The sequence below is a fragment of the Copadichromis virginalis genome, linkage group LG23, assembly GCF_057382275.1.
Source record: "Copadichromis virginalis isolate Kocher_CV1m ecotype Utaka linkage group LG23, C_Virginalis_male_GT1.1, whole genome shotgun sequence".
Classification (NCBI taxonomy): Eukaryota; Metazoa; Chordata; class Actinopteri; order Cichliformes; family Cichlidae; genus Copadichromis; species Copadichromis virginalis.
The window spans coordinates 21,479,356-21,503,146 of NC_140639.1; the positions used below are offsets into that span (position 1 = coordinate 21,479,356).

The following is a 23,791-nucleotide window of genomic DNA, read 5'->3' on the forward strand; positions in this document are numbered from 1 at the left end:
ATTGTTCCAACTTTTTAAACCACGCAGCAGCTCTGAATAGCAGTGGTGGAAAGGTCAGTAGTCAAATAAACTTTGATGACATGCGAGCTAAGACCCCCACCTCCTTATCCTCTAACCCCTTTAACCCACAAACTGACCCCCATGGTGACCCCCGAGTCCCCCCTTCCTTGTGGCAGTGGAGCAGATTGAGTCGTGAATAGCGAGAGTTTGCGAAAAGACAAAAATCTCGTGAAGTGAGCTGCTGCTCATCGTAAAATCCTCTGACATGTTTGCTTGGTGCTCTGTGAGATTATCTCACCCCTTCGTGGGTGACTAACGAATGGTGCTTGGCTTTGAGCCAATCACAGCACCAAGTGGAACTAGCTGATGGTTTATGTTCAGATTTTATAGCAGCACCTTCATTCACAGATCATTCACAACTTTTTCTTCTTCAAGGAAATATTTGATGATATTTCCCCAAATTCACGAAACTATAGATGATATAGTGAGCTTTGATTTGTGTATTACGATCACTTCTTGCAGTCCAACACAGTTTAATTCCAACTACGGGTTAAGAGACTCAGTGAAGAGTCAGAAGTCAAAGAACTGTATTGTTTGACTGATGCATTTCGGCGTACAGCCCTGTCAGGGTCATCGATGGAGGTCCATAAGTTACAGTGTGTTGGCTGCACAGTGCGTTTGTGCATTTGCCCCCCTCAGAATAATTTTTTCCATATAATTATAAATGTACTGTCCAACCAAAATGCTGGCAAAGCTTTAAGGTGCTGAAAAAACATCTTCAGAAATTAAGAGTCCAGAGTTTTTTGAATGGGTTATCTTTCAAATAATATCTTATATGTCGATTTGTGCTGATTTTAAAGTGAAATTTCTGCTTGGAGGTGGAAACTTCATAAAAAAAGAGGTTGATATTAACAGAACCATAACAGAACTTGGTTATGTTGGTCGATGTAAAGAGGTTAACTTGTTAGACATGTATTAAAACTACTTTAAAAGATTTATTTAATATAGCTGCTGTTCCATTTTGAGGTCTTGGCCTAAAAAGGCTCTCTTTGGGTATTTTTCAGGAACCTCTAAGTACTCTTAAGTGCTTCCAGAGTGTTTGTGGAGTGTCCTTTTCCTGGCCTAAATGAACACTTTCTTTCGAGTGTGCTCAACTTGGTCGGCTCTAACACCTCTTTTTGTCTCCTCTTGCTTTTGCAGCTCTCGACCATGGAGACTTCACCACAGAGAGCCACAGATAAAAAAGACAAAATGGACGGTAGCGGATTCACCGACCTCCCAAAGAAACCCTCACCCTCAGAGACCAGAGGTAAGGCACTTCTTAAAACTTTCTCCTTAAACCAGTGACTGAATTTGAGTTTGGAGCCCAGCATCAGGCCTCGCCACGCTGTGAACCGAGGTCTCCCAAGTGTTCAGCCAGGGGGCAAAGAGGGGAGCAAACCAAGTGATGAAATATACATTTCAAAGACAAGGCGCCAACTAGGGAGCTGATGCTCGTGGCTCTCCTTAGATACTAGCAGCAGTCAGAGGTGACTTACAGTAGATGTCTGATAGGAATCCTAAGTAGACAATGCTCAGATGAGCATCATTAATGGGCATCAAGGCCCAGTGTCTACAGTCAAGGAGTGTGGCACCATTTGTAAACGCTGATGAGTGGATAACAAGAGAGGTGGTGGTGGTGGTTGGGAGGGGGTGTTGGGGCAGGTGAATGTTTGTGTTGTTGAACTAAATGAAGAGTAGCACCGATGCTGTCTCACAAGGGAGGGACAGACAGAAAGAGAGAACCCATGTTTTAAAGATGTCAGCGAACGTGTGATGAAAGCTTGGCATAATGAGGCTCAAAGACCTTGTTCTTACCTCCAGAGTATAAAGGCAAAAAAAAAAAGTGGAGCTGATGACACGGAGCTTCAGAGATCGACAAAGATGCAAGCCGATGGGCTGGCTTTGAAATGCAAATTAAACGTGTGATTTAGTGACATTTTTACTCATTCATGAAGGACTTGGTGGCCTGCCATTATAAAGAAACACTCATTAACTGGTAAAGAGGCGACAAAGCTGGCAACGCGGCCCAAAAGTCAGCACCTCGCCAAATCACAAAGGATTTTCTAGTTAGTACAACTTGTATTTTGTCAAGTTTTATTGGATATTATAACTCAGTGTGTTGTTTGAATAGAGACGTAGAGGAAATGGAGTTGGTTTCCTATCATTTTCCAACAGTTAATCTTTAATAATTCAATGAATTAAGTGTTTAACCTGCCTGTGCCTTACCTTTCACAGTGTTTTTGCAACTATATGGACTTGATAAAGCCCATTCAGAAAATGGGCTTTATTTGTACTCATGTGATTATCAGGAATAATTTGATGAAATTAATAATAATGATTAGTTAAACCAGTTTAAACCACAAATCTGAGGTCAAACTGAAAGCCTTGGTCACGCCAACCTTATTGCAGTGAATGTGGGTTAAACTACAAAATAGAACTAAGCACAAAACCTTTTGTGCAAGTTTTTTCTATCAGGAAACTCAACAGTAAGTTAATTGTTGTGTTTGTATTGTATTACTTATTTCGTACGTCTTATATTTTAACACAACACAACCTAAAACTGGATGGGGTCAAGAGGTAGAGGAGGTTGTCCGGTAATCGTATTTTGAAGGATGGTGGTTCGATCCCCAACTTCTCTGTGCGTGTTAAAGTATCTTTGGGCAAAATACTGAACCTCGAGTTGCTCCTGTCTGAGTGACTATTAGGTCCTGAGTGACATCCGGAAAATATTTACTGAGCTCATAATTAATGTGAGAAGTAGGCTCACGTTCCTATAGACGTCTAATAATGAGACTTCTGTTTGCAGTCACATCCTGTTGGATGAAAGCAGAATCACTGCACTTCACTTTTGTCTTATAATATAATGTGGATCTGCTAATAACTCATAAACCACAGTCTATGCTCAGCCTGTATTAATGTGTACAGGTCCCTGCAGGAAGACTGGATATGAGCAAAGATGAGTGAGTTAGGATGAGGTGATAGCTGGACATTTTTACTAGCCAGATTGTTTTTTTTTTTTATTGTTTTTATTGTTTGTTTTTTTTTTTTTTGGGGGGGGGGGGGGGGGGGTCCCATTAATGCATAAAATCAATCAATATTTTCATTTTAATTATATTTATATAAAATTATTCAGCCTTGTTACAGTTCCACTTTGCTAACTTTCTTTTAGAGCTTAAAGTAACTGAGATTTGCAGAGACGTTCAATTATTACCTCAAATCTTGGTTTCACTGGCCATAGAAACGTGAGCCATTTTACCCAGACTGTATAAAACAGATTGAATGAGTTAGTATAGCTACAGGTTTAGATATGAAATTGGAAATCATCTTTTGGCTTTTCGAATTGGGGGGTCTCTACTCTCACCTCCACACTCCTGCCTTTCCTTCTCTCTCACTATCTCCTAACATGCCTCTCCCCTCTCCTCTTCCTCTGTCTTCGACCGACAGTAGTACAGTTTCCAACCTCCAACAGCAGCAGAGGCAGTTATTAACTGAATCAGCTTATACTGGCGTTCAACTTCATCTTATAAGACAAGCCATTTTATCTCATGAATCTTTAGGGTCCAACTCCCTAAAAACCTGCTTTCTTCTGACTGGCTGACTACAGAAGTAAAAATAACAATGGTTACTTTTAGAAACATGTATCTGCTTTTCTGAAGCTTCAGTGATGTTTAATCCAACGTTGTATTAATGACAGAAAATAAGGAAAAGAAGAAGATGAAATTGTGTGAGTACCTTCAGCTGAGCCACATTTAAACTACATGAACCACCTGCTGAGGTATTTTCATGATGAATGTCTCGTGAAGTGACATGAGAGGCAGAAAGAGATGCATGTTTTAAAGATGTCAGTGAACGTGTGATGAAAGCTCTCGATAATGAGGTTAAAAGACCTTGTTCTTACCGCCAGTGTATAAAAGGGATGAAAAAAAAAAGGCCTGGTGGAGCAGCTCTGACGTGGATGCAGAGTGGGCCGCGTTTGAAATGTAAATACAGCCAGTGATTTGGTGACATTTCTTCTCTTTATTAATGGAGAACTTGGTGGCCTGCCACAATGATGAAGAAATACAGCTTTAATTGTTCATATGAGACTACATGTTGGGTTCAAGTGAATGGCGCTCCATTTCTGGACGTGGACTTCTTTAATATTTTAATAAAACCACACGCTTTCTTCTTATGGCCAACACTTGGACACACATTTTTACACACTGGGTATACCCTTAGCCTATTCTTTCAACATGTAGGGTAGGCATCTGGGCACTTAAGGAAACGTACTCTCGGACTTTCACCCAGGAGACTGGGGATCGTACTGCATGTCAGACCCAGAAACTGAAAGTAAAAACATGAACATAGCCACTGTGACATTACTGCTTTTTTTAAGCATATTTGATGAAAGACTGCAGTTCTCAGCGAGTTCCCAGCTAACAGTACCTAGCTTAGTTGGCAGTTCATTATCCCATAAATAAAACTACAATGATAATCTATAATTCCAATATGTCCAGATTTTAACTGTGGACTGTGAGTATAAAAACAGGACATTTCTGATACATGGCGATTCATCTAAAGTGAAAAAAACAACAACTAGGAGCTTTTACCAACCACACAAATCACCACTTCAAGCCCGACCAATTAAACAGCCATCAGTCGTAAGAGGAAAGGTGAATAGTTGCGGCACCAGAAACCTCTTTACAATTGCTAGCGCGGATGCTGTGCCAGCCTGTAGTTTGCAAACCTAACAAGTGGAACATTTTGTGTTCCACTTTTCAGTTTCATTACAACTCAGAGACCAGTTGGCAAGTGTTTCTAGACAAGTTGACATCTTCTGTGCAAACTATAGCAACCGTAGCAATCTACTACCGACAGAAGCAAATAGTGCCGCATCGTATCCCTCTTTGGAATCAATTTCAGTATGTGACTGCTAGCAACCTGTCACCAACCAATTCAGGAAAAAAACATTTTTCCCTCATGACCAGTGGTTGCCAGATAGTTGCGAATTGATCTCTAGGCCTGTGTGACTGAGGTCATTATTATTTTGTTGACATTTACAACAAAAACGACATCACATCTACTGGTACAAGCTCCAATTTGATTTTAGTCACCTCCAGCATTTTGCTGTTGCCACAAAAGCACCATAAGAATAGAATAGAATAGAATAGAATAGAATCGAGTAGACTTGCTCATTATTGTCATTGTAAATGTACAACAGAATGGTAACTGCAAGTATAAATGGATGTGGCTGTGTGATGACATCAACACTGGTGCTCAAAGCAATGGGGTCTTAAGAAAGCTGTAAAACTCAACATACTTCATTGTTAATGAGAAAAGCCAAATTTATGTCCTATTTCTTTGCATTTTTAATTTTTTAGAGCCACCCACTGGGCCAGATTGTATTTGGCCCAGTGGGTATTTGACATCCCTGCTCTAAAATGTCTTTTGATTATTATTATTTTTTGTTCAAAGATCTGTCAGATTAAAGTCTTAAATAGAGAAAATCGACTTTGAGTCTTTGAGAAAGATTACTGGTACAGCTGCAGTTTGCTGCAGAAAAATGAAAGAGAAGCTCCATTTTTCATCCAGAATAAGCCCGCTTTGCATGAACTCCTCTGACCCTCAACACAGCTTTAGCTGAACTTTAATAAGCCTGCACTATTGTATATTTATATGTAGCCATTTTTAATCTTCTTCCTACCTAAAATAAAACGTCTCTCCATAACTCTTCCTCCCTATCAGCCTCGTGTTTTAATCTTAAATAAACAAGAAGCTTCGATTCTCCAGCCCGCTGCCCGTCTCCACCAATCAGATATCCAGCCTCGGTGCTAAAAACCACAACCGTCTGCCACTGTGTCGGGACAGAGCAATTACTTATCGTGGTAATATGCATTATTATTCCTGTTGCCAGCTCCTGATAAGTCAATATGCAGCATGAGAGGGAGGCAGATGAGCCGAGGTCCTTGAACCTGAGAGCGTATTTCCAAACAAAGCTGGGAAAAGTGGAGGATATACGGCTGCTGTTCGGCGTCTTTTATTGGCAGCGTATGCTTTACTGCTGTCTGCAGCATTCCTGTCACCTAAGTCATGCCCACCTCTGAGCCTCGGCTCCATAACAGCCCGCCCTGCTTTATATTCCCGTCCCGCGTTATTTATTTAGAACAATTTCCTCTCTATCAAAGGACATGGCTAATGCCGAGTTTTAATATGTTATTTACACATAAAAACAAGCTATTTACAGCCACGTACGGGTGCAGAAGGGAGGAAAATGAATGGGCCCCCGCGCTCCCTCTCCGATCTGTTATATCACAGTTTAACAATCTGGATTGCTAATAGAACCATTTATCATGGAGCGGTCATTTATTTTACGTGAGCGGCCCGGGTCCCGTTCCCAGAGGCCTATGGAAATGGGGTGCGCATATAATGAAGCTCAAGTGAGAGTCACTTTGTTTAAAAAGTGGGGACGCCACGCTCCGAGTCAATTAGGATGGACCCAGGTGCTCCAGACGCTCCTATCTGCTCCGTTTGATGATCCGCCCTACCCCCTCGCCTTCCCCTTCAGGAGATTTGTTTTTTTTAGAGTGAAACATAAAATAAAACTCTGGCATGGCGGCTCCTGGACCAAAGTTTGCTGTCATTTACCAACACTCGGCCCCAGCAGCGGGGTTTTAAATAATTTTAAAAAATCTGAACTCCCCTCTCCTCGCCTGGCCGAGCCCGAGGCTCTGCTGCCCAGTTAATAGATTCAAATGAGTGCTTGTATTTCCTTTGACAGCACGCATCTGTCTGCTCATACAGGCCGGGCCACGGCACGCAGATTTACGCCAACTCTGGGACCTCTATGATTTCAGGCCCATTCTCATAACTGGAGGTATTTAGAGGGGGAAATATTACTAAGAAATGTGCGAAAATGACAAAGAAGCCACCAAGCTTTTATTGATGTATGTGTCAGTTTGTAGACGCGGGCCTCGGAGAATTAAAGTCACCCCGGATTAGGAGTAAAATCCCCCCCGCCTGTTTATATACATATATGTTCAGAGACATTTTATGAAGGCTGAGCTGAAATGTGATTTTGTTAAATTTAGAGTTATTGCCTTTTTTCAGGTAGTCGAGGAAACACATTAAAGGCACACTTGATCCATAAAGGCTCCCATACTACCTGAAAGTCATCCAGTCTGGCCAGTTTGTGAATATAAACTGGAAAACCTCCATTAGGATCAAAGGAGCCAAGCAGTGCCTACCTTGTTAACTACATTAATAACACTCCATTTAAAATTAAAAGGAGTTTTATGCGTAATACATAACATACACTTCTGTGCATTGTTTTTAACACCTTTATGCCTTTAGGGTATTCAAAAACTGTTAGCAATACTAGCTAAAAATAGCTTAGAATGCAGACTACTAATCACTAACACCACCAAACAACTGTCTCCAAGCATGATAAGACTCCACATAAGAGCAAAAATACTAATGCTGATGTGGCTCCATAGCAAATTTGGGTAGATTGCAGCCTAGCTAGCTGCTGCAATCGGTTCAGATTTTTAGGTAAAATTTCTAGCTAAAATTAGCTCGCTTCCTTAACGAGTCTAAACCAATTTAAATCAAACTTTGCATGAAACAGATATAAAGTTAACCAAATGCAATTCTAAAAAAATTAGTTTTTAGTTGTTTTTTACAAGACACTACTGAGTCCACAGATCTTAAGCTTAGACGCAGAGAGTTCCACAGTCTGGGGGCCACGGTGGCAAAAGCTCAGTCTCCCTTAGTTCTCAGCCTGATATGCCGTAGGCCCTGATCACATGACCTCAGCGACCTGCGAGGGACATAGGGCTGTTGAAGTTCAAAAATGTAAGCTGGTGCTTGTCCATGAAGAGCTCTAAAAGGCAAAACCAGAATCTTAAAATGGACTCTGAATTCAATGGGGAGCCAGTGCAGCCGTATTAGCAACGGTGTCACATGTCAGTACTTAGATTATTTGGTCAGAAGTCTTTCTGCCTTGCAGCCTTGCTGATGTTCCCCATTTGCATTTCTTTCTTGTGCCACAAAACGCACATGACCGCACGTAACCGCATGTAACCGTATGTAACCGTACGTCACCACGAAATACGTTATGAAGAATTTAAAAAGTAGGTACACAATGGCTTCCAAGAACATGCCCATAGGACAGGTTTTTCCTTGCAAACAAGAGTGGCCTACAGACCACTCAGTAGGGCTGTGCGATATGACCAAACTCTCATATCCCGATATAAGAATTCTATCGTCCCGATAACGATATAAATCACAAAAATGTAACATTTTCTGTAAATTATGTGAATCTCGGGCAGCTCGACTTGCGGGAAGTGTTTCCAGCTGCGCGTCATGTACCTGGAGTCGAGTGTTTTAACCGATGCATGAAACGATACATTTTTAGACATAAGTTGTGACGGCCGCCGATTTCTTTGTGAGTATTTATTACACGGCGTGCTGCGGGGAAAAGCCTGTTCTAACATTTGAGTCTAAGGTTTATTTTTTAGCACCTGGCAGCTCTTTTTTAATTCTCATCCGTAAATAATCTGCTCTTCACGTGATTCTGTTTATTTTGAAAAGTCTCAACAGGATCTTGAGCTTTATTGTGAAAGGTTTATGTGGAACATAAACAAGCGGACATGCGATGGTGTTACCATCGTTGTTGCTAACCACAACGCATAAAAACAGGTGCATGTCCGTCCTTAGTGTGGTTATATAAAATATAAGAGAAAGAGAGAACTTTAAGAAATTAATATAGCCACTACAGTGACCATCCAAACGATGAAAAAATATTGGCGTAAACAGTTTATTTTGCGACACCACGAAACAAACGATAGCGTAAAATGAAACGATAGACGTTTTTATATCGTCATCCGATATATATCGTTATATCGAACAGCCCTACCAAAAAGAACCTCCTTGTGTTTGCTTTGGTCGCTAGCATACAGCTGCAACCGTTGTTTGAATGGAAGTAGCGGACAACTCTTGAGGAATGTGAGCCTGACATAATGTGAAAAACCTCGACATATGTATTTAAGTATTTAAGTATTTATTTATTTATTGTCATTGTCAAGAACAATGAAATTGCGTTTGGGGCTTCCATACAACCCAAAAAAAGAAGAAAAAAATAATAAATACCCCTTAAAACCCAAGTGTACATATTTAACCCAGTGTGACTCCAATGCAATAAGACAATCCTTAGCAATAATGTTCGTAGAAATTCAGACAAAGACCTGAGAAACATGACAAAATACAACAATGCAACCCATTCAATATTATTGTACTGTGAGATATGATATCAGATATGATAGTTATCTATTTAAGAAAGAGGGGGGGGGGGCAGGAGGGGGAAGAGAATAAAGATGTGATGCACCAATGCAGACCAGTTCATTGCTATTAAGAAGTTGGATATGGTTATTGTCCGTGAGAGGGGGGCAGAGAGTTCAGGAGCCTCACAGCCTGTGGATACAGGCTGTTGGCCAGTCTGGATGTTCTGGCCTGTATAGACCTGTACCTTCTCCCTGAGGGCAGCAGATGGAAAAGGTGGCGCGCAGGGTGATGTTGGTCCCGCAGGATACTGTGCACCCTCCTCAGACAGCGAGTGGGGAAGATATTACTGATCTCTGGCAGACTTGTTCCAATAATTCTGCCAGCTTCTTTCACCACCCGCTGGAGTGCTTGCTGATCGGCCTTGGTGCAGCTGGGGAACCACACTAGAAATCCATACGTCAGAACGCTGCTGATGGCACAGTTGTAGAAGTTCAACATCAGAAATCTGGGAATGTGTGCGCTCCGCAGTCTCCTCAGGTAGTAGAGGCGCTGTTGGGCCTTCCGTACAACTGAGGTGATATGGTTGCCCCAGGACAGGTCCTCGGTCACAGTTACCCCCAAGAATTTAAAACTGCTCACCCTCTCCACCGCCTCACTGCCAATGAAGAGAGGCAGATGGTTGTTATGACCCCTCTTCCGGAAATCTACAATGATCTCCTTGGTCTTTTTGGTGTTTAAGACCAAGTTATTGTCGTGGCACCATGACTCTAGTTGTTGCACCTCTGTCCTATAGTTTGTCTCATCATTGTTGGATATAAGTCCGAGCACTGTAGTGTCATCTGCAAACTTAACAATGAGATTGGACGCGCAGGAGGAAATACAGTCATGGGTGAAGAGAGTGTATAGCAGAGGGCTCAGAACACACCCCTGAGGGGCACCGGTGTTGACCACAAGGGTGGAAGAGGTGTTCTTACCCACTCTGACACTCTGTCTACGGTTATGAGCTGTCATTGTACCGATACAGACAGTATTTATGCTCCTCGCAGTACAGTATTTGTAAATCTGCAGTTCCAGTGGCTGGACGTGCCATTGAGATGAGTTTTTCTGGATGCTATGCTCACCTAATTCAATCTTACCACTATGTCCTTTTAGTGGTGCTTCTTAGGATTTCAGTGATACCACATCATCCATCACTTCAAGCCACTTTTTCCTGCTTTGACTTCAAAGTTCATTCTTGGGAAATGCCGTTTTTCCTCCTGGTGTATTTAGAGTATTCTTCCAGGGCTGTTTCGATCTAACATCAGTCTCCTCTCCTGCTGTTTCCAGGGTCGGGATTGGTCAGTGAACCTGAGCATTTTTAAAGCAAGCGTGGGTATGAAATCCTTTTACATGCTCTGAGAAAAATGGAGGCCGCATATCCCGGTGGTTGTGTACTTATTTATTAGTTTATTCTTATCTGGCCCCGGAGCTGATCTGAAACCAGAGTTATTACACGTGAAAACCATGTGACCTTTAAATCCTTCACCGGCTGCAGATTTCTCTCTGTTCTCGCAGCATTCAGCCGGAGCTCGCCGCTTCCTCTCAGTCTGTGTCGCTAAACTAGGCCAGAGGAAGCTACTGGGTGCCGCTAATGATTTGATTAACTGGTTTCGGCGGCTCCTGACATACATCTTACAGAGAGTGAGTTTGTCATTCGGGAGGGAGATTGATGTGCCGCGGTCGGCGCCCACCGCCTCCCACCCCATCCGATCCCTCCCAGGTCTATCTGCTGAGCCCGGCTGGTCCTCCGGGAAGGAGCCTAAGTACTTAGCACCTCCTCGGCTTCCCCGGGGCAGGCTGGGTGTGTGTGTGTGTGTGTGGGGGGGGGGGGGATGTTGAGGGTGCAGCACACCTAAATAGGCTGTAGCATTCCTGAGCACATATATTCTGGAAGCCTGTCAGGAAAAATGATCAGTTAACCAGTTTTTAGCTAGAAATGTATTTAAATTTGCTAAAAATGATAATTGTTTATTTGTTTTACATCGATGCAGGTGGTTATTTCTGGGTTTTTAGCCAAAATAAAGAAATGTTAAGATTTAAAACACCAAAATTGCTCTTTTTTTTTAAACAATACTAATGTGGGACTAGTTGCCACTTTTTCTTTGTCCTCACTAAAGTGGTGTGTTTTTTTAGGGATTTAAACTAATCCTCTGATTGGCCGTGACAGCAACCGGCCTCCTTTGAGATGCTTAACAAATACAAACATCTGCCTCGGGTGTCACAGAGTCAAACTGGAGTTGGGCAGAAACAATGGGATCACGCCGAGCTCCCTCCGTTAGATGAATGGCGACGTGGCTGGGCTGTGTAAATAGTATTTTAAGCGAGCCGGGGTTCGTGATAAGGACAGATCTCTTTATCGGGCCGGGTGGACAGTGAGTAATTGATGGTGGCTGGATGCGCGGGGCCCCGCCGCGGGCGAGCGAGCTGCACGGGGAGCGCTCAGGGGGTCAGGCCCGCTGGCAGAGAAAAATGTGACAGGGAAAAAAAACTCAGCGTCCACTTCCTACTCCAAAAGGACGGCCACTAATCTTCCTGAGAAGAAGAAGAAGAAGTAGGAGGAGAAGACGGCGAGGAGGAGGCAAAAGAAGAAGAAGAATAGGGGGCAGTTCTTTTCTCCTTCTCTGCCTCTGTCTAAATGAGGCCCAGCCCGGGGAGGCCAGAAAAAGAGCCCCCTGACATCAGATCTGGATTACTGCACAGATGAGCTGAGCTGACACTGAGCGCTCATACTAAGCTCATTGTTAGTGTTTCATCATAAAGTGACCCTTAAAATCAAACTTATTTACAAAAACGTTCCTCTTTATCCATCCAGATCAGGGATGCCAAACATCTGGCACAGGGGCTACAACCAGCCTGCTTGAGGGCCTAGTTCAGCCCACTGGATGGATTTACAGTGTTAAAATTATAATAATAAATAATCTTCTCTGCTCTTCTTGGAATCACTGAATGTTTTCATAGAGGTTATTATGCTAAAAGTTAACTCTTTAGCCACTTGAGATCAGTTTAGATAGGAAGTAAAATGAGTTTCAGACCCCTGATCTAGACTTGTGTGTGAGCGATAGAGATGTCTGCCTTTACTTGAATATAATGGAACGAAATGGTGCTCAAGCTTCTCCAATTAGGAAAAGAATAAATATCTATATTTGATTTTTGAGTGAACTGTACACCGCTGGCACGACTGCACTGGCACTATTGTACATGCTGACATCACTATCCACTCTGGGTTGGCTGTAGCTCAGGTGGCAGAGCAGGTCAGCCACTAATCAGAAGGTCGGTGGTTCGATCCCAGGCTGCCTCCTGGCTGCATGCCAAATATCCTTGGGCAAGATACTAACCCCATGTTTGCCTACTGGTGGTGGTCAGAGGGCCCGGTGGCGCCAGTGTCCGGCAGCCTCGCCTCTGTCAGTGCGCCCCAGGGCAGCTGTGGCTACAATGTAGTTTGCCATCACCAGTGTGTGAATGGGTGAATGACTGAATGTAGTGTGAAGCGCTTTGGGGTCCTTAGGGACTAGAAAAGCGCTATACAAATGCAGGCCATTTACCATTACTCTCTGAAGGACCTGTGATCTAGGTTGTCGTCTAATAAGAAGAAGATGACTTGATCAAATCCCCCAGCTCCTCCTGTCCACATGTTGAAATATTCTTGGACACTATACTGAACCAGGAGTCGCCCCCGATGCATCCATCAGTGTGAATGTTAAAGGTGCTTGTGTGAATGAGGCTTGCAATAAAAAAGCAGTTTGAGTACTCAAATAGATAAAAGAAACACACACACCATATAAGTACAATTTACTTTATCCTGTCACTGTAGGCATCATTGACATCAAAATAATGACCTGACGCAGCAGCGCTGGTTTGTGGGCTTTTAAAAAGGTCAAAAACAGCAAATGTCTTGTACAGATGTGAGCCACATCTGGGCAGCAGAAAGCTGCCCAGATGTGGCTGCTACACCTAAAGTGTACTTTATACTTCCACATTGAATCTTTATGGAGAATGACCTGAAACGTAACAGAAGAACCAATGAAGAAGCTCCTTCTAGCAGGTAGATGGCCTTCTGATGTAACCCAAAGGGGAATTGTGTCTCTGACTGGAATTGAACCAGCAACCTTGCACTTGCCAAGTAAAAGTAGAAGAACCAGTAGCTGGGAATGCACATAAGGAAGTGTTGGAACTAAACAGACCAATCACAGTCATTGTGGGCAGATTACAGGTGTTTCTGGATCTTTGGGTCGCAGCCGTGTCACTACACATCGTTTTCCAGAGCTTTATCTCAACTAATATGTCTATACCACAGCTTTAAAGCAACATGCTGTGACAGGGAATACAGAGAGATAAACATTAGACAAATTTTGGACAAATTTCAAGTTAAATTGAAACAAATGGAAGAGACAGTTCAATTAAAACTTGGTGTGTTACTAATAAGAATAAAAGCAACACTAGATCAAAAAGAAAATCCACAAGAAAAGATGAACAAATGACCAACACAACACCAAAGAATGTGTTTTAAGGAGCCAAGAGCCTCGAATGTACGGTTACCTGCTGGGCTGAGCTCAGATTAAGCCTGAATGTGTCTGCTCTGACACTCAGGAGTGTTTACTTATTGTGTTTACAGGAGTGTTCTGTACGGTATTTTTCACAGGATCAGCTGTGAAAAATTTCTAGAGTTTTCCCAGATTTGTGTCAAAAGACGTGCTTTTTAAGCCTCAAATCTGGCTCTGTGTCCCCTGAGCACAGCCCCTCAGTGCAGTACAGTTTCCAGTAATCACAGTGGCTCTCTGCATTTCCACATGTGAACCCGCTGCGTATACAATCATCGAGGCTAATGGGCTTCCTACACACACACACACACACACACACACACACACACACACACACACACACACACACACACACATTTCTGCGGCTCTTTGTAAACATTTAGCTTGATGACTTTCCAAGATGCCCTCGTACCATTTGATCTGAAGTTTCCCTCTGGGGACCGGCTGGTCTGAGGAGCCTCGAGATTAAACGAACTGAAGTAAAAGCAGAATTTTTTTTTTTCAAATTTCATCTATTTATAGGCGGGTACAGATTGCTAGATAGAAAAAAAGAAATTCTACTTCCAGGCACTTATTTTTCCTTGTTAGTTGTTTTCAGACTTGCGAGCAGTCATTAAGGAAACTTGTAAAAACATGGCCTAGATTCACGGGATGAACGGCACCTCACATCTGCTGGGAATCTGGCAAGTCCATACCAAACTTTGGCACTTTTAATGCCTCATACCTCCTCTTTAGGCCATTTCCTGGCACCTTAAAGATGATCAAACATCTCCTGTCTAGTTTCCTTTTAACAGAGAAAACAGTAGATAAAGAGAAACCCAGATTAACACAACCAGAGCTGAGAAAGTGGCGTTTTGGGCTTGAGGATCAAAGTAACTGAGGCTCTCTCGGCCCTGAAAAATACAACCACAGGCTTCAGGCGACGTCTGGAGACTCTGAGGTTTTTCTTGCACTGGATCCAAAAACAACAGGCTGCATTCCTGCAGATTTACAACTGTGGGGAGTGAGCGCTTGGGAGCGATGTATGGATGTTTTAGAGGATTAAGCCAAAACTCCCCAACCACCACCACCGCCTCCTCCTCCTCTATGGTGTCCCTCCTTTCCCCATCTACTAGACTACAAATGAGCTCTCCGCCCCCTCTGAGAGGTGGCCTTAGAGGTTTGGGGGGCAGGTCCCAGGTTTGTCTGGGCTCAGCACACAGACACTTGCATGGGGACCAGCCGCTTTGTCACCATTCAGCTGAAAGAGCTATGACTAAATGTATGTGTCGCCTTCCGTGGTTGGAGTTTGGGAGGTGCAGAACTGTCAAAATTCTCACAGATAAGCCACGAAAATCAGTTTGGTTTGGACCACTGTTGTCATAAAAGATTTTTATGTATATCTGCAGTCAATATGATGCTGATTATAGCACGAAACTGCATGGAAAGAGCAGGAATGGTGGAGGAGGGTTGCAAAGTAGTCTGCACGAGCAGCAGTAGCACCTATAGGCTTACTGACTCATCATTGCCATAACTTTCAACACATGCAAAGTCTGTGCAATCAGGTGAATGCGAACAAATCTGAGTTGATTAAACTTCACAGAAACACATAAGCTGGGATCCTCCTGACATGAACACCAATATGAAACAGAGGAGGAGCGTATTGATGCACATATTGGAGAACAGTGAGATGACTTGATGGTAAATCCTGAAAATACTTGATTACAGCTATCAGCTGGACTCTTGTCATCCTGGTGGCTTCCAGTGTGACTGCATTAATACCCCATGCTAAGTATGAGAGCACCATTATTTTCTTCCTGTGCATTTATACTCTGACACAAACTGTAAATGCAGACTGCTAATCCAGCTATTAAACACAGCCTACCTCCACCATAGCTGCTCCTGTCATGTCTTTGGTGATTGATCCTGATGCTGAAAGAATTAATAAAACCTTCTTTTGATCAAAGCGGTCCTGACCAAGCTGATGTTGGTGGGTTTTAGACAAATTAGACTTTTTCCAAAAACAGAAACGCTGATTTTAATGAAAACATAAAGACACGAAATCATATATTTGTTCTCTGGTTCGCTGAATGCTACTTAAAAAAAATATTTAAATCAGCAAAAGTCTCTGCTACAGTATAGATAACCCAGTTTTTTCCCTGTGTGCCTCTAAGATTTAAGATCTTAGAGGCACACAGAAATATGTCATCATCTGAACTCTCCACTGTCTGTTTCTGAAAAATAAAAAATCAGTTCAAATGCCTCACACTTTAAGCCAGCTTCCCCCTGATTGGTTGACACTCCTAAACAGAGGAGGATGGGAGGAGCTTCTGTGTCTGAGGTGACCCTATTAGTTATTTCCCCCACTCTGTGAGATCATGCAGAGCCAAGAGTAGAAAAAAATTGTCTGAAACTGAGTGTTTACATCAATCTCAGGTTTGAGGCTTTGATTCACAGGGATGAACCATTTTTCCACCAGTGGAACAAGTCATCTTCATCAGAACAGCATTCAGTCCAACACAAGTTGGAAGAAACTGAGCTTTCCAAAAGTAAAACTAGATGCTAATTTAATAAAAACCTTCTCAAAGGCAGCTGAGGAAGCCAGGGCTCCACAGACTAGAGAGCTGTAGCTCAGTCAGAGCTGCTCCGAAGCTCTAAAGTTGACCACAGATCCCCTCTAAACACACTGGTGGTGGTGGTGGTGGAGGGCCATCTTACTGTGTATAAACAGGCCGTAGCGGTGGACTTGCTGATGAAGACCCAGACTTCTTTTCATTACTGCAGGCACATCTGCACAAGTCAGACAGAAAACATGTGGAAATGCTGCTTGTGTGTGTTAGTTTAACTTGTGACCCCCAGTGCAAACAGAGGGATCAGTGTAAATGTCACTGTGGAGGCCATATTTGCAAAGCACTCTTAAACCATGGATATCAGAGCGAGCTGAGTAAACCGCCAAAACAAACAAGTGGAGTGATGCTGCAGTCGGGGGAGAGCATACAGCATACAGTTATTAACAAATCCTCATTATCCAGCAGACCCCAACCCTGCACTCATGCACATGTGATTGTTGGCTTTTGAGAAATATGTCCTCGAGTCTTAGCGTTTCAAAAATGATCCAAATGACTTGAATAGTTTCCAGAAAAGCTTTTTTGGCGTTTCTCTGAAACATGAGGCAGGAGGAACATGCTTCTGCAGCTTCATCAGATCATTAAATCAAATCTTTATGTTTGAAACTGTGATTCTGACATTTTTGAGAGCACGGCAGAAACTTGTCTGTGTCCACTGCAGGAGCCTCCTTTGGGTAACAGGAGCCACTGGCATGTGTTTATATGCCACTGCTGCAGGACTTTAACTGTAGTCTTCTCTTTGCTTCATTTTGTGTTTGAGGTCTTTCAGATGGCTGAGGCTGGTGGTTGGAGGTCTCTTTCTTCACTCCTGCTCACAGCGGATCATCTGACTGTTAGAGGGTCCTCTGTAATACTGAGGACTGTTCGTGTTCCTATTTAAGTTCTTTCAGACAGCTTTGATGTGAACTGGCATATATATGAATTGAATTTTGAGGCTCTCGATTCTTCTCCCTGCATTTTAACAGGAGGAAGCTGGAGCTGTGGTCAGGTAATCTTATATTCAAGAAAATATTTACGTCCAAAGTGCTAAAAGTATTATGCATACCAATTAAATTTTATACCTTGATTGGTATGTATTCAGTGTATACCAACCAAATTGTTCATAACGATTAATTATCATAAAAAAGTAAACCTTTGATTTTTTTATATTTTAGCTGCATTTTATTCAGAATTGTTTCATGAGTATAAATCTAAAAATCACTCCTTCCTCCATACAGAACACTGTGCAGCCTCATTTCTGACACAAGTCTGAACCTACAACGTCCTGAAGGTGAAGGGCATGTGTTCTCACCATGTTGTTCATGCTTTGGTTTATTTTTACCTCCTAAAATCACTTCAGCTGTGACCAAACAAGCTGTTATACTAGTTACAATTGCTTATATTGTAATACAGTCATTAACTATAGTTGAAGGTTTCACAGCCGGATGTCGCCCCTCGTTTCTGTCGAGGCCTGAGAGGAGACGACGGGGCAACGCTCAGGGTCAGACTGCTCATGTGCTGCTGATCTGACCTAGCTTTAAATCAGCCTGCTCCCACAGGTCCAATGAACTCATGTAGCAACTGTTAGCTGCTGCTGGTGCTTTAAATCTTTAGCAGAGAGTCTGATTCTAAACTAAAACCCATAAAAATTAAATGTGCTTTGGTTAGAGTGGTGTAAAGAACCATGCAAATACCGGGACAGTGACTGTAGGAAAGCAGAGGGGATTGGAGACGTTGCAGATGCAGAACATTTTCCTCCCCTTCTTCCCCTCCCTGCCAGCTGATGGAAATCCCCGGACCTCTTTCCATCCAAAACAAACACCAACCGCATAAAGTAAACCTTAAAACACCCTCCACATGTCCTCACATCAGCTCGTCTCAGGTCAGGTCTCATGGAGACAGCAGCGGCCTGAAACCTTTACCTGCCCACCAATGTGGACTGCTACCCTCGTTATCTATCAACAAAAATCAAATTATTCCACGTTATTCCAGGCTAAAGCTAAGCATGTTTTCCATGTTAGTGAAGGCCTGACACGTCAGGTTGACAGAGTGTAGTGACGGGCCTACAGCCACAACCTCTGTCCTGTGAGGCAGCCGCCGACTGAGCTCCGGCGCTCTTTACACAGTTACAGTGAAATGAGAAGAGGCACGCTAATTGCCTTGTAAGTATTGCAGAAAGCAGCTGGAGATTAGCAATAACAGCTAATTAGCAGGGCTGCACAGAAAATCAAAGCTCGCACATGAGGATAAACACACGGTCTGGTGTTTGCCCGCCGATTATAAATCTTTATGAAGCACAAGCTTGTCACGTTCATGGATTTTTAAAGCTCCGGTCTGAGAGACAGCGAGTCGGCTCGCGTTTCACAAACTTTCCCCTCTTAGCACTAGCGCTCGGCTGCAAAGCCGGCGACCCATGGCGACCGTTAAAAAACACGCCACAAATGACGCGGCTCTCCGCTCAACGCTGAGGAATATTTTCCCTCGTAAACGCACTGAAGTAAGTGGTTTACACGCTGAAAGCCCATGAAAGTGATTAGAGCCTCATTAAGAGGCCTTTTTGTTGGAGTCGGACATCAGTTCTAACACTCTGAAATGACTCTTTAAAGGATCGTGTTCAAAAAGACGTGGACTGACAGGATGGTCTCAGTGAACAGGCACAGGCTGCCAGAACATGAAGTTGTAGAAGTTGTAGGGCTGCAAAGGCCCCCGCCAACGGAAATATGCAGAGGACACTGGTGGGGGTTGTAGAGGTAGGATGTAAAAGTCTTCAAGATCTTTTCAGACCAGAGAAACTGAGAGACACATGATTCTCTTACAAGATTTCCAAACCCACAAAATCACCTGGTTTTATGATCTAAATGCAACTGGGATCATAAAATTCATCAGCAAACACTTTTCTGTGGTCATAAATTGAGTGAGAAGTTTGGATGTTTCCTGATAGACTTCTAGAGGACTCGACCCCGTCAAGCTATTAGAATCAAGGTTCAGATGCTGATTAAATATAACACTTACTAGTTTTTTGGATCCATTCTCATCCTGAAGATGCGGTTGGTTCGTCAGCCGTAGCAATATTGGCCACCGAGAGTTTTAGAGACCTAAAGGAGGGGTCACACATGATGTAACTGGCTTTCTACTCACTGGTTTGGTTTAGTTACTAAATACTGCTTTGTTACATTTAGGAAAACACTGTATTTTGTGGTAAAATGCAACCGTTAGTACTGCAGTAGCCATGTCCTGCTTTAAAGCCTTGACTTTAACCTTGTGGCCGTCAAGATATTGTTCTTAGCCTCTGTTTTTTCTGTAAATCAGATTATTTCTCAGTAATGCCCTTTTCTTTCCTTCTTTTGTGAAGCTTTAACCTACTTACTGAAGTGAAGCAGTGGAGCAGTGAAGGTGAAAGGGTTACTCGTACAGGGAGTGCAGAATTATTAGGCAAGTTGTATTTTTGAGGAATAATTTTATTATTGAACAACAACCATGTTCTCAATGAACCCAAAAAACTCATTAATATCAAAGCTGAATGTTTTTGGAAGTAGTTTTTAGTTTGTTTTTAGTTTTAGCTGTTTTAGGGGGATATCTGTGTGTGCAGGTGACTAGTACTGTGCATAATTATTAGGCATATTTATTTTTACCAGTGAAACCAATATAACATCTCCACATTCACAAATGTACATTTCTGACATTCAAAAACAAAACAAAAACAAATCAGCGACCAATATAGCCACCTTTCTTTGCAAGGACACTCAAAAGCCTGCCATCCATGGATTCTGTCAGTGTTTTGATCTGTTCCATCAACATTGCGTGCAGCAGCAACCACAGCCTCCCAGACACTGTTCAGAGAGGTGTACTGTTTTCCCTCCTTGTAAATCTCACATTTGATGATGGACCACAGGTTCTCAATGGGGTTCAGATCAGGTGAACAAGGTGGCCATGTCATTAGTTTTTCTTCTTTTATACCCTTTCTTGCCAGCCACGCTGTGGAGTACTTGGACGCGTGTGATGGAGCATTGTCCTGCATGAAAATCATGTTTTTCTTGAAGGATGCAGACTTCTTCCTGTGCCACTGCTTGAAGAAGGTGTCTTCCAGGAACTGGCAGTAGGACTGGGTGTCACGGTCTCGCTGGCAGACCGTGGGGATGTGGGGAAAGGAGGACCCAAAACGCAGACTCTACGATGCAAACAGTGCTCTTTATTTACAGTGGAAAGCTGTAAACACAATAACTCCCCGTTGCTCCCTCGAACCCCGTGTGCGTGCTTCCCTCCGACGTCTGTGCTCGTGCTCGTGCTCCCCGCTGTTGTGTTATTGCACACCCTGTGCGTGCTGCCCTTCTGGTCCCTCGTTTCACCTGCAGGACAATACAGAAGCAGCCGTTAACACTGAACCCGCGCGCACACACACACACGATCAGCACTTCCTAATGCTACACACTGACTTGGAGTCTTAGCTTAATGATCCCGCGCCGGTGGGAGCTCCAACTCTCTCCTAAGTAGCTCCCCCGACGAGCCCTGATCACCAACAGGTGTGGCATGAACTTCAGGTGTGGCCAGTCCTTCCGCAGGGCCACACCCCTCAGGCCTGCAGGTGGCTGAGCTCCATCCTCCAGCCACACCCGCAGACATACACACCCATACCCTGCCTATACATATGAGTGGGACACAGACTAACACAGCACAGTGCAGAAAAACACACACATCACCAAAATAATAATAACAACAATATCAACAGTCAAAACTCCTCCAGAGCTGGGTCCGTGACACTGGGAGTTGAGCTTGACTCCATCCTCAACCCGAAAAGGCCCCACAAGCTCATCTTTGATGATACCAGCCCACTCCACCTCCACCTTGCTGGCGTCTGAGTCGGACTGGAGCTCTCTGCCCTTTACCAATCCAGCCACGGGCCCATCCATCTGGCCCATCAAGACTCACTCTCATTTCATCAGTCCATAAAACCTTAGAAAAACCAGTCTTGAGATGTTTCTTGGCCCAGTCTTGACGTTTCAGCTTGTGTGTCTTGTTCAGTGGTGGTCGTCTTTCAGCCTTTCTTACCTTGGCCATGTCTCTGAGTATTGCACACCTTGTGCTTTTGGGCACTCCAGTGATGTTGCAGCTCTGAAATATGGCCAAACTGGTGGCAAGTGGCATCTTGGCAGCTGCACGCTTGACTTTTCTCAGTTCATGGGCAGTTATTTTGCGCCTTGGTTTTTCCACACGCTTCTTGCGACCCTGTTGACTATTTTGAATGAAACGCTTGATTGTTCGATGATCACGCTTCAGAAGCTTTGCAATTTTGAGACTGCTGCATCCCTCTGCAAGATATCTCACTATTTTTGACTTTTCTCAGCCTGTCAAGTCCTTCTTTTGACCCAAAGGACGTTGCCTAATAATTATGCACACCTGATATAGGGTGTTGATGTCATTAGACCACACCCCTTCTCATTACAGAGATGCACATCACCTAATATGCTTAATTGGTAGTAGGCTTTCGAGCCTATACAGCTTGGAGTAAGACAACATGCATGAAGAGGATGATGTGGACAAAATACTCATTTGCCTAATAATTCTGCACTCCCTGTATATGTTAACCACCTGTGTTTAAAAAGCATTAACAGACGAAGAAAATCTACCAAAATCACGCCTGCTAAGACAACCTTTATTAGCTCTGTGAGCCCGTCATCACTCATAGATCGTCCTGATTGATCCTCCTGGCAGAGCAAAGCTCAGGGACTTACAGAGCAATCTGAGAGACGGAGGGGAAGCCCGTGATTAGGAAACGAGAGCTCGCCTGAGGGGATTGGGGAGAGTGGGGAGGCCTCTTTGTGAACGTGGGCGGGAGGCTGCATGCAGTGGTTTCGTGTCAGCCCTCGTGGTCACTTAGGCTCGTGTTTCCTCCCGAGCTGGCGGTGCTTTCAGGAGGATCCATGATCCAGTTTCCCCGTCAGTAAGAAACATGCCATTACACCCACCCTGCTGTTTCCCTGCGCTCCAGGAGCCGGAGGTGGGAGCAGATTAACTCCTGAATGACAAACTGTTTAGATTTAACTCCTCTTCTCTCCTGTAGTGATCACACAGAAATTAAATGTTAAAACTCAGCTTCACCGTTCTCCATGTCTACAGGTTCAACATCTTCACATCCGCCACATGTGATGCTAAATACTAGCACACACTTAATGACGACTAATCAAATGAATGAATTTTTGGTCTAATAATTTACTTATTTCAAAATTTGGTCATTTGGGTTTTTTTTTATTTTGTTGTTGATTTTGGATGTGTTTTTCTTGCTAGAGATGGACTGATTTATATATATATATATAAAAAAACAATATGGGTATTGGTTAAATATTGGCCTAGTTGACTTATATCTGTACACCCACCATCCTCCTCTTTTATTGAGAAAATTAAACAATTCAGCAGGGTGTTGTTGGGTTCTCTGTTTGTTTGGCAGGATTACTCAAAAAGTGAATCAACTTGTAAGTGATTAACATCTGGAGGATTTGTTGGAAGGACACTGTATTGATATCGGCTAAATATCGGCCCACTTTACTGATATCGGTCCAATATCAGCAGACATCATGAACAATATTCTAGCAGCTAAACTCTGATCTTTAGCATGAATTTGTTTGTCATCTACAGGCTCAGATGCTGCTCATAAACTATGGTACTCTACCTGTTAACAGGTCTTTTATTTTAGCTCCCTTTTGCTTCCCTAGACTCCCGGAGCTGGAGGTGGGAGCAGATTGACCTGCTTGACTTAACTCCTCTTCTCTCCTGTTGTGATCACACAGAAATTGAATGTTAAAGCTCAACTTCACCGCCCTCCACTTTTACAGAAAACTTAAACCTCTTCACATCCACCAAGTGTAATACTAGACCCTAGCTGACACTAATGACAGTGTTTTGAGGTTAATCTCATCAAAATTGATATAAAAGGTGAAGTTTGTAACCCTCTCCTGTATCTGTTTTTTCTGGCTCTAATTTATTCAGGAAGCTTTTTTTTGGACTAATTGTTGTCCTGATGTGCTTTGTCTTCTCACCATTGGTGGTGTTTTCTCAAGCTAATTAGCCACCAAACCAGGCCAAACTGGGCCTGAAATAAGGTCAGGAAATATGCAGATTAGAGCTCTTTCTTAATAAGTCCAAACATGAGTCATTAGTCAGGACTTTTAAGATGAATCACTGCGATGATTTAAAAAAAATTTTGTTGTCTGCATATGCTTTAAAGAGGAGCTATTTTTTTGGTCTGAAATGGTGCACTTGATCCCTCCAATTCCCGTGCTTTTGTCCCGTTACGATTCGCTGAGGCAGGTCGAGATGAGGTGCGAGTCAGCGTTT

At 43.2% G+C, this 23,791-nt stretch overlaps 1 protein-coding gene across 1 annotated transcript in view; it reads left to right on the plus strand.

The window, feature by feature from the left end:
- The window catches only part of LOC146680791 (transcription activator GLI2.L-like), a 93,918-nt gene that overhangs the window by 12,406 nt on the left and 57,721 nt on the right, over positions 1-23,791 (plus strand). Inside the window, exon 2 of the mRNA XM_085448923.1 lies at positions 1,201-1,309. Within this exon, the coding sequence (XP_085305049.1) occupies positions 1,210-1,309 (100 nt within the window). The 5' untranslated portion in view covers positions 1,201-1,209. The remainder of the gene's footprint in view (positions 1-1,200; positions 1,310-23,791) is intronic.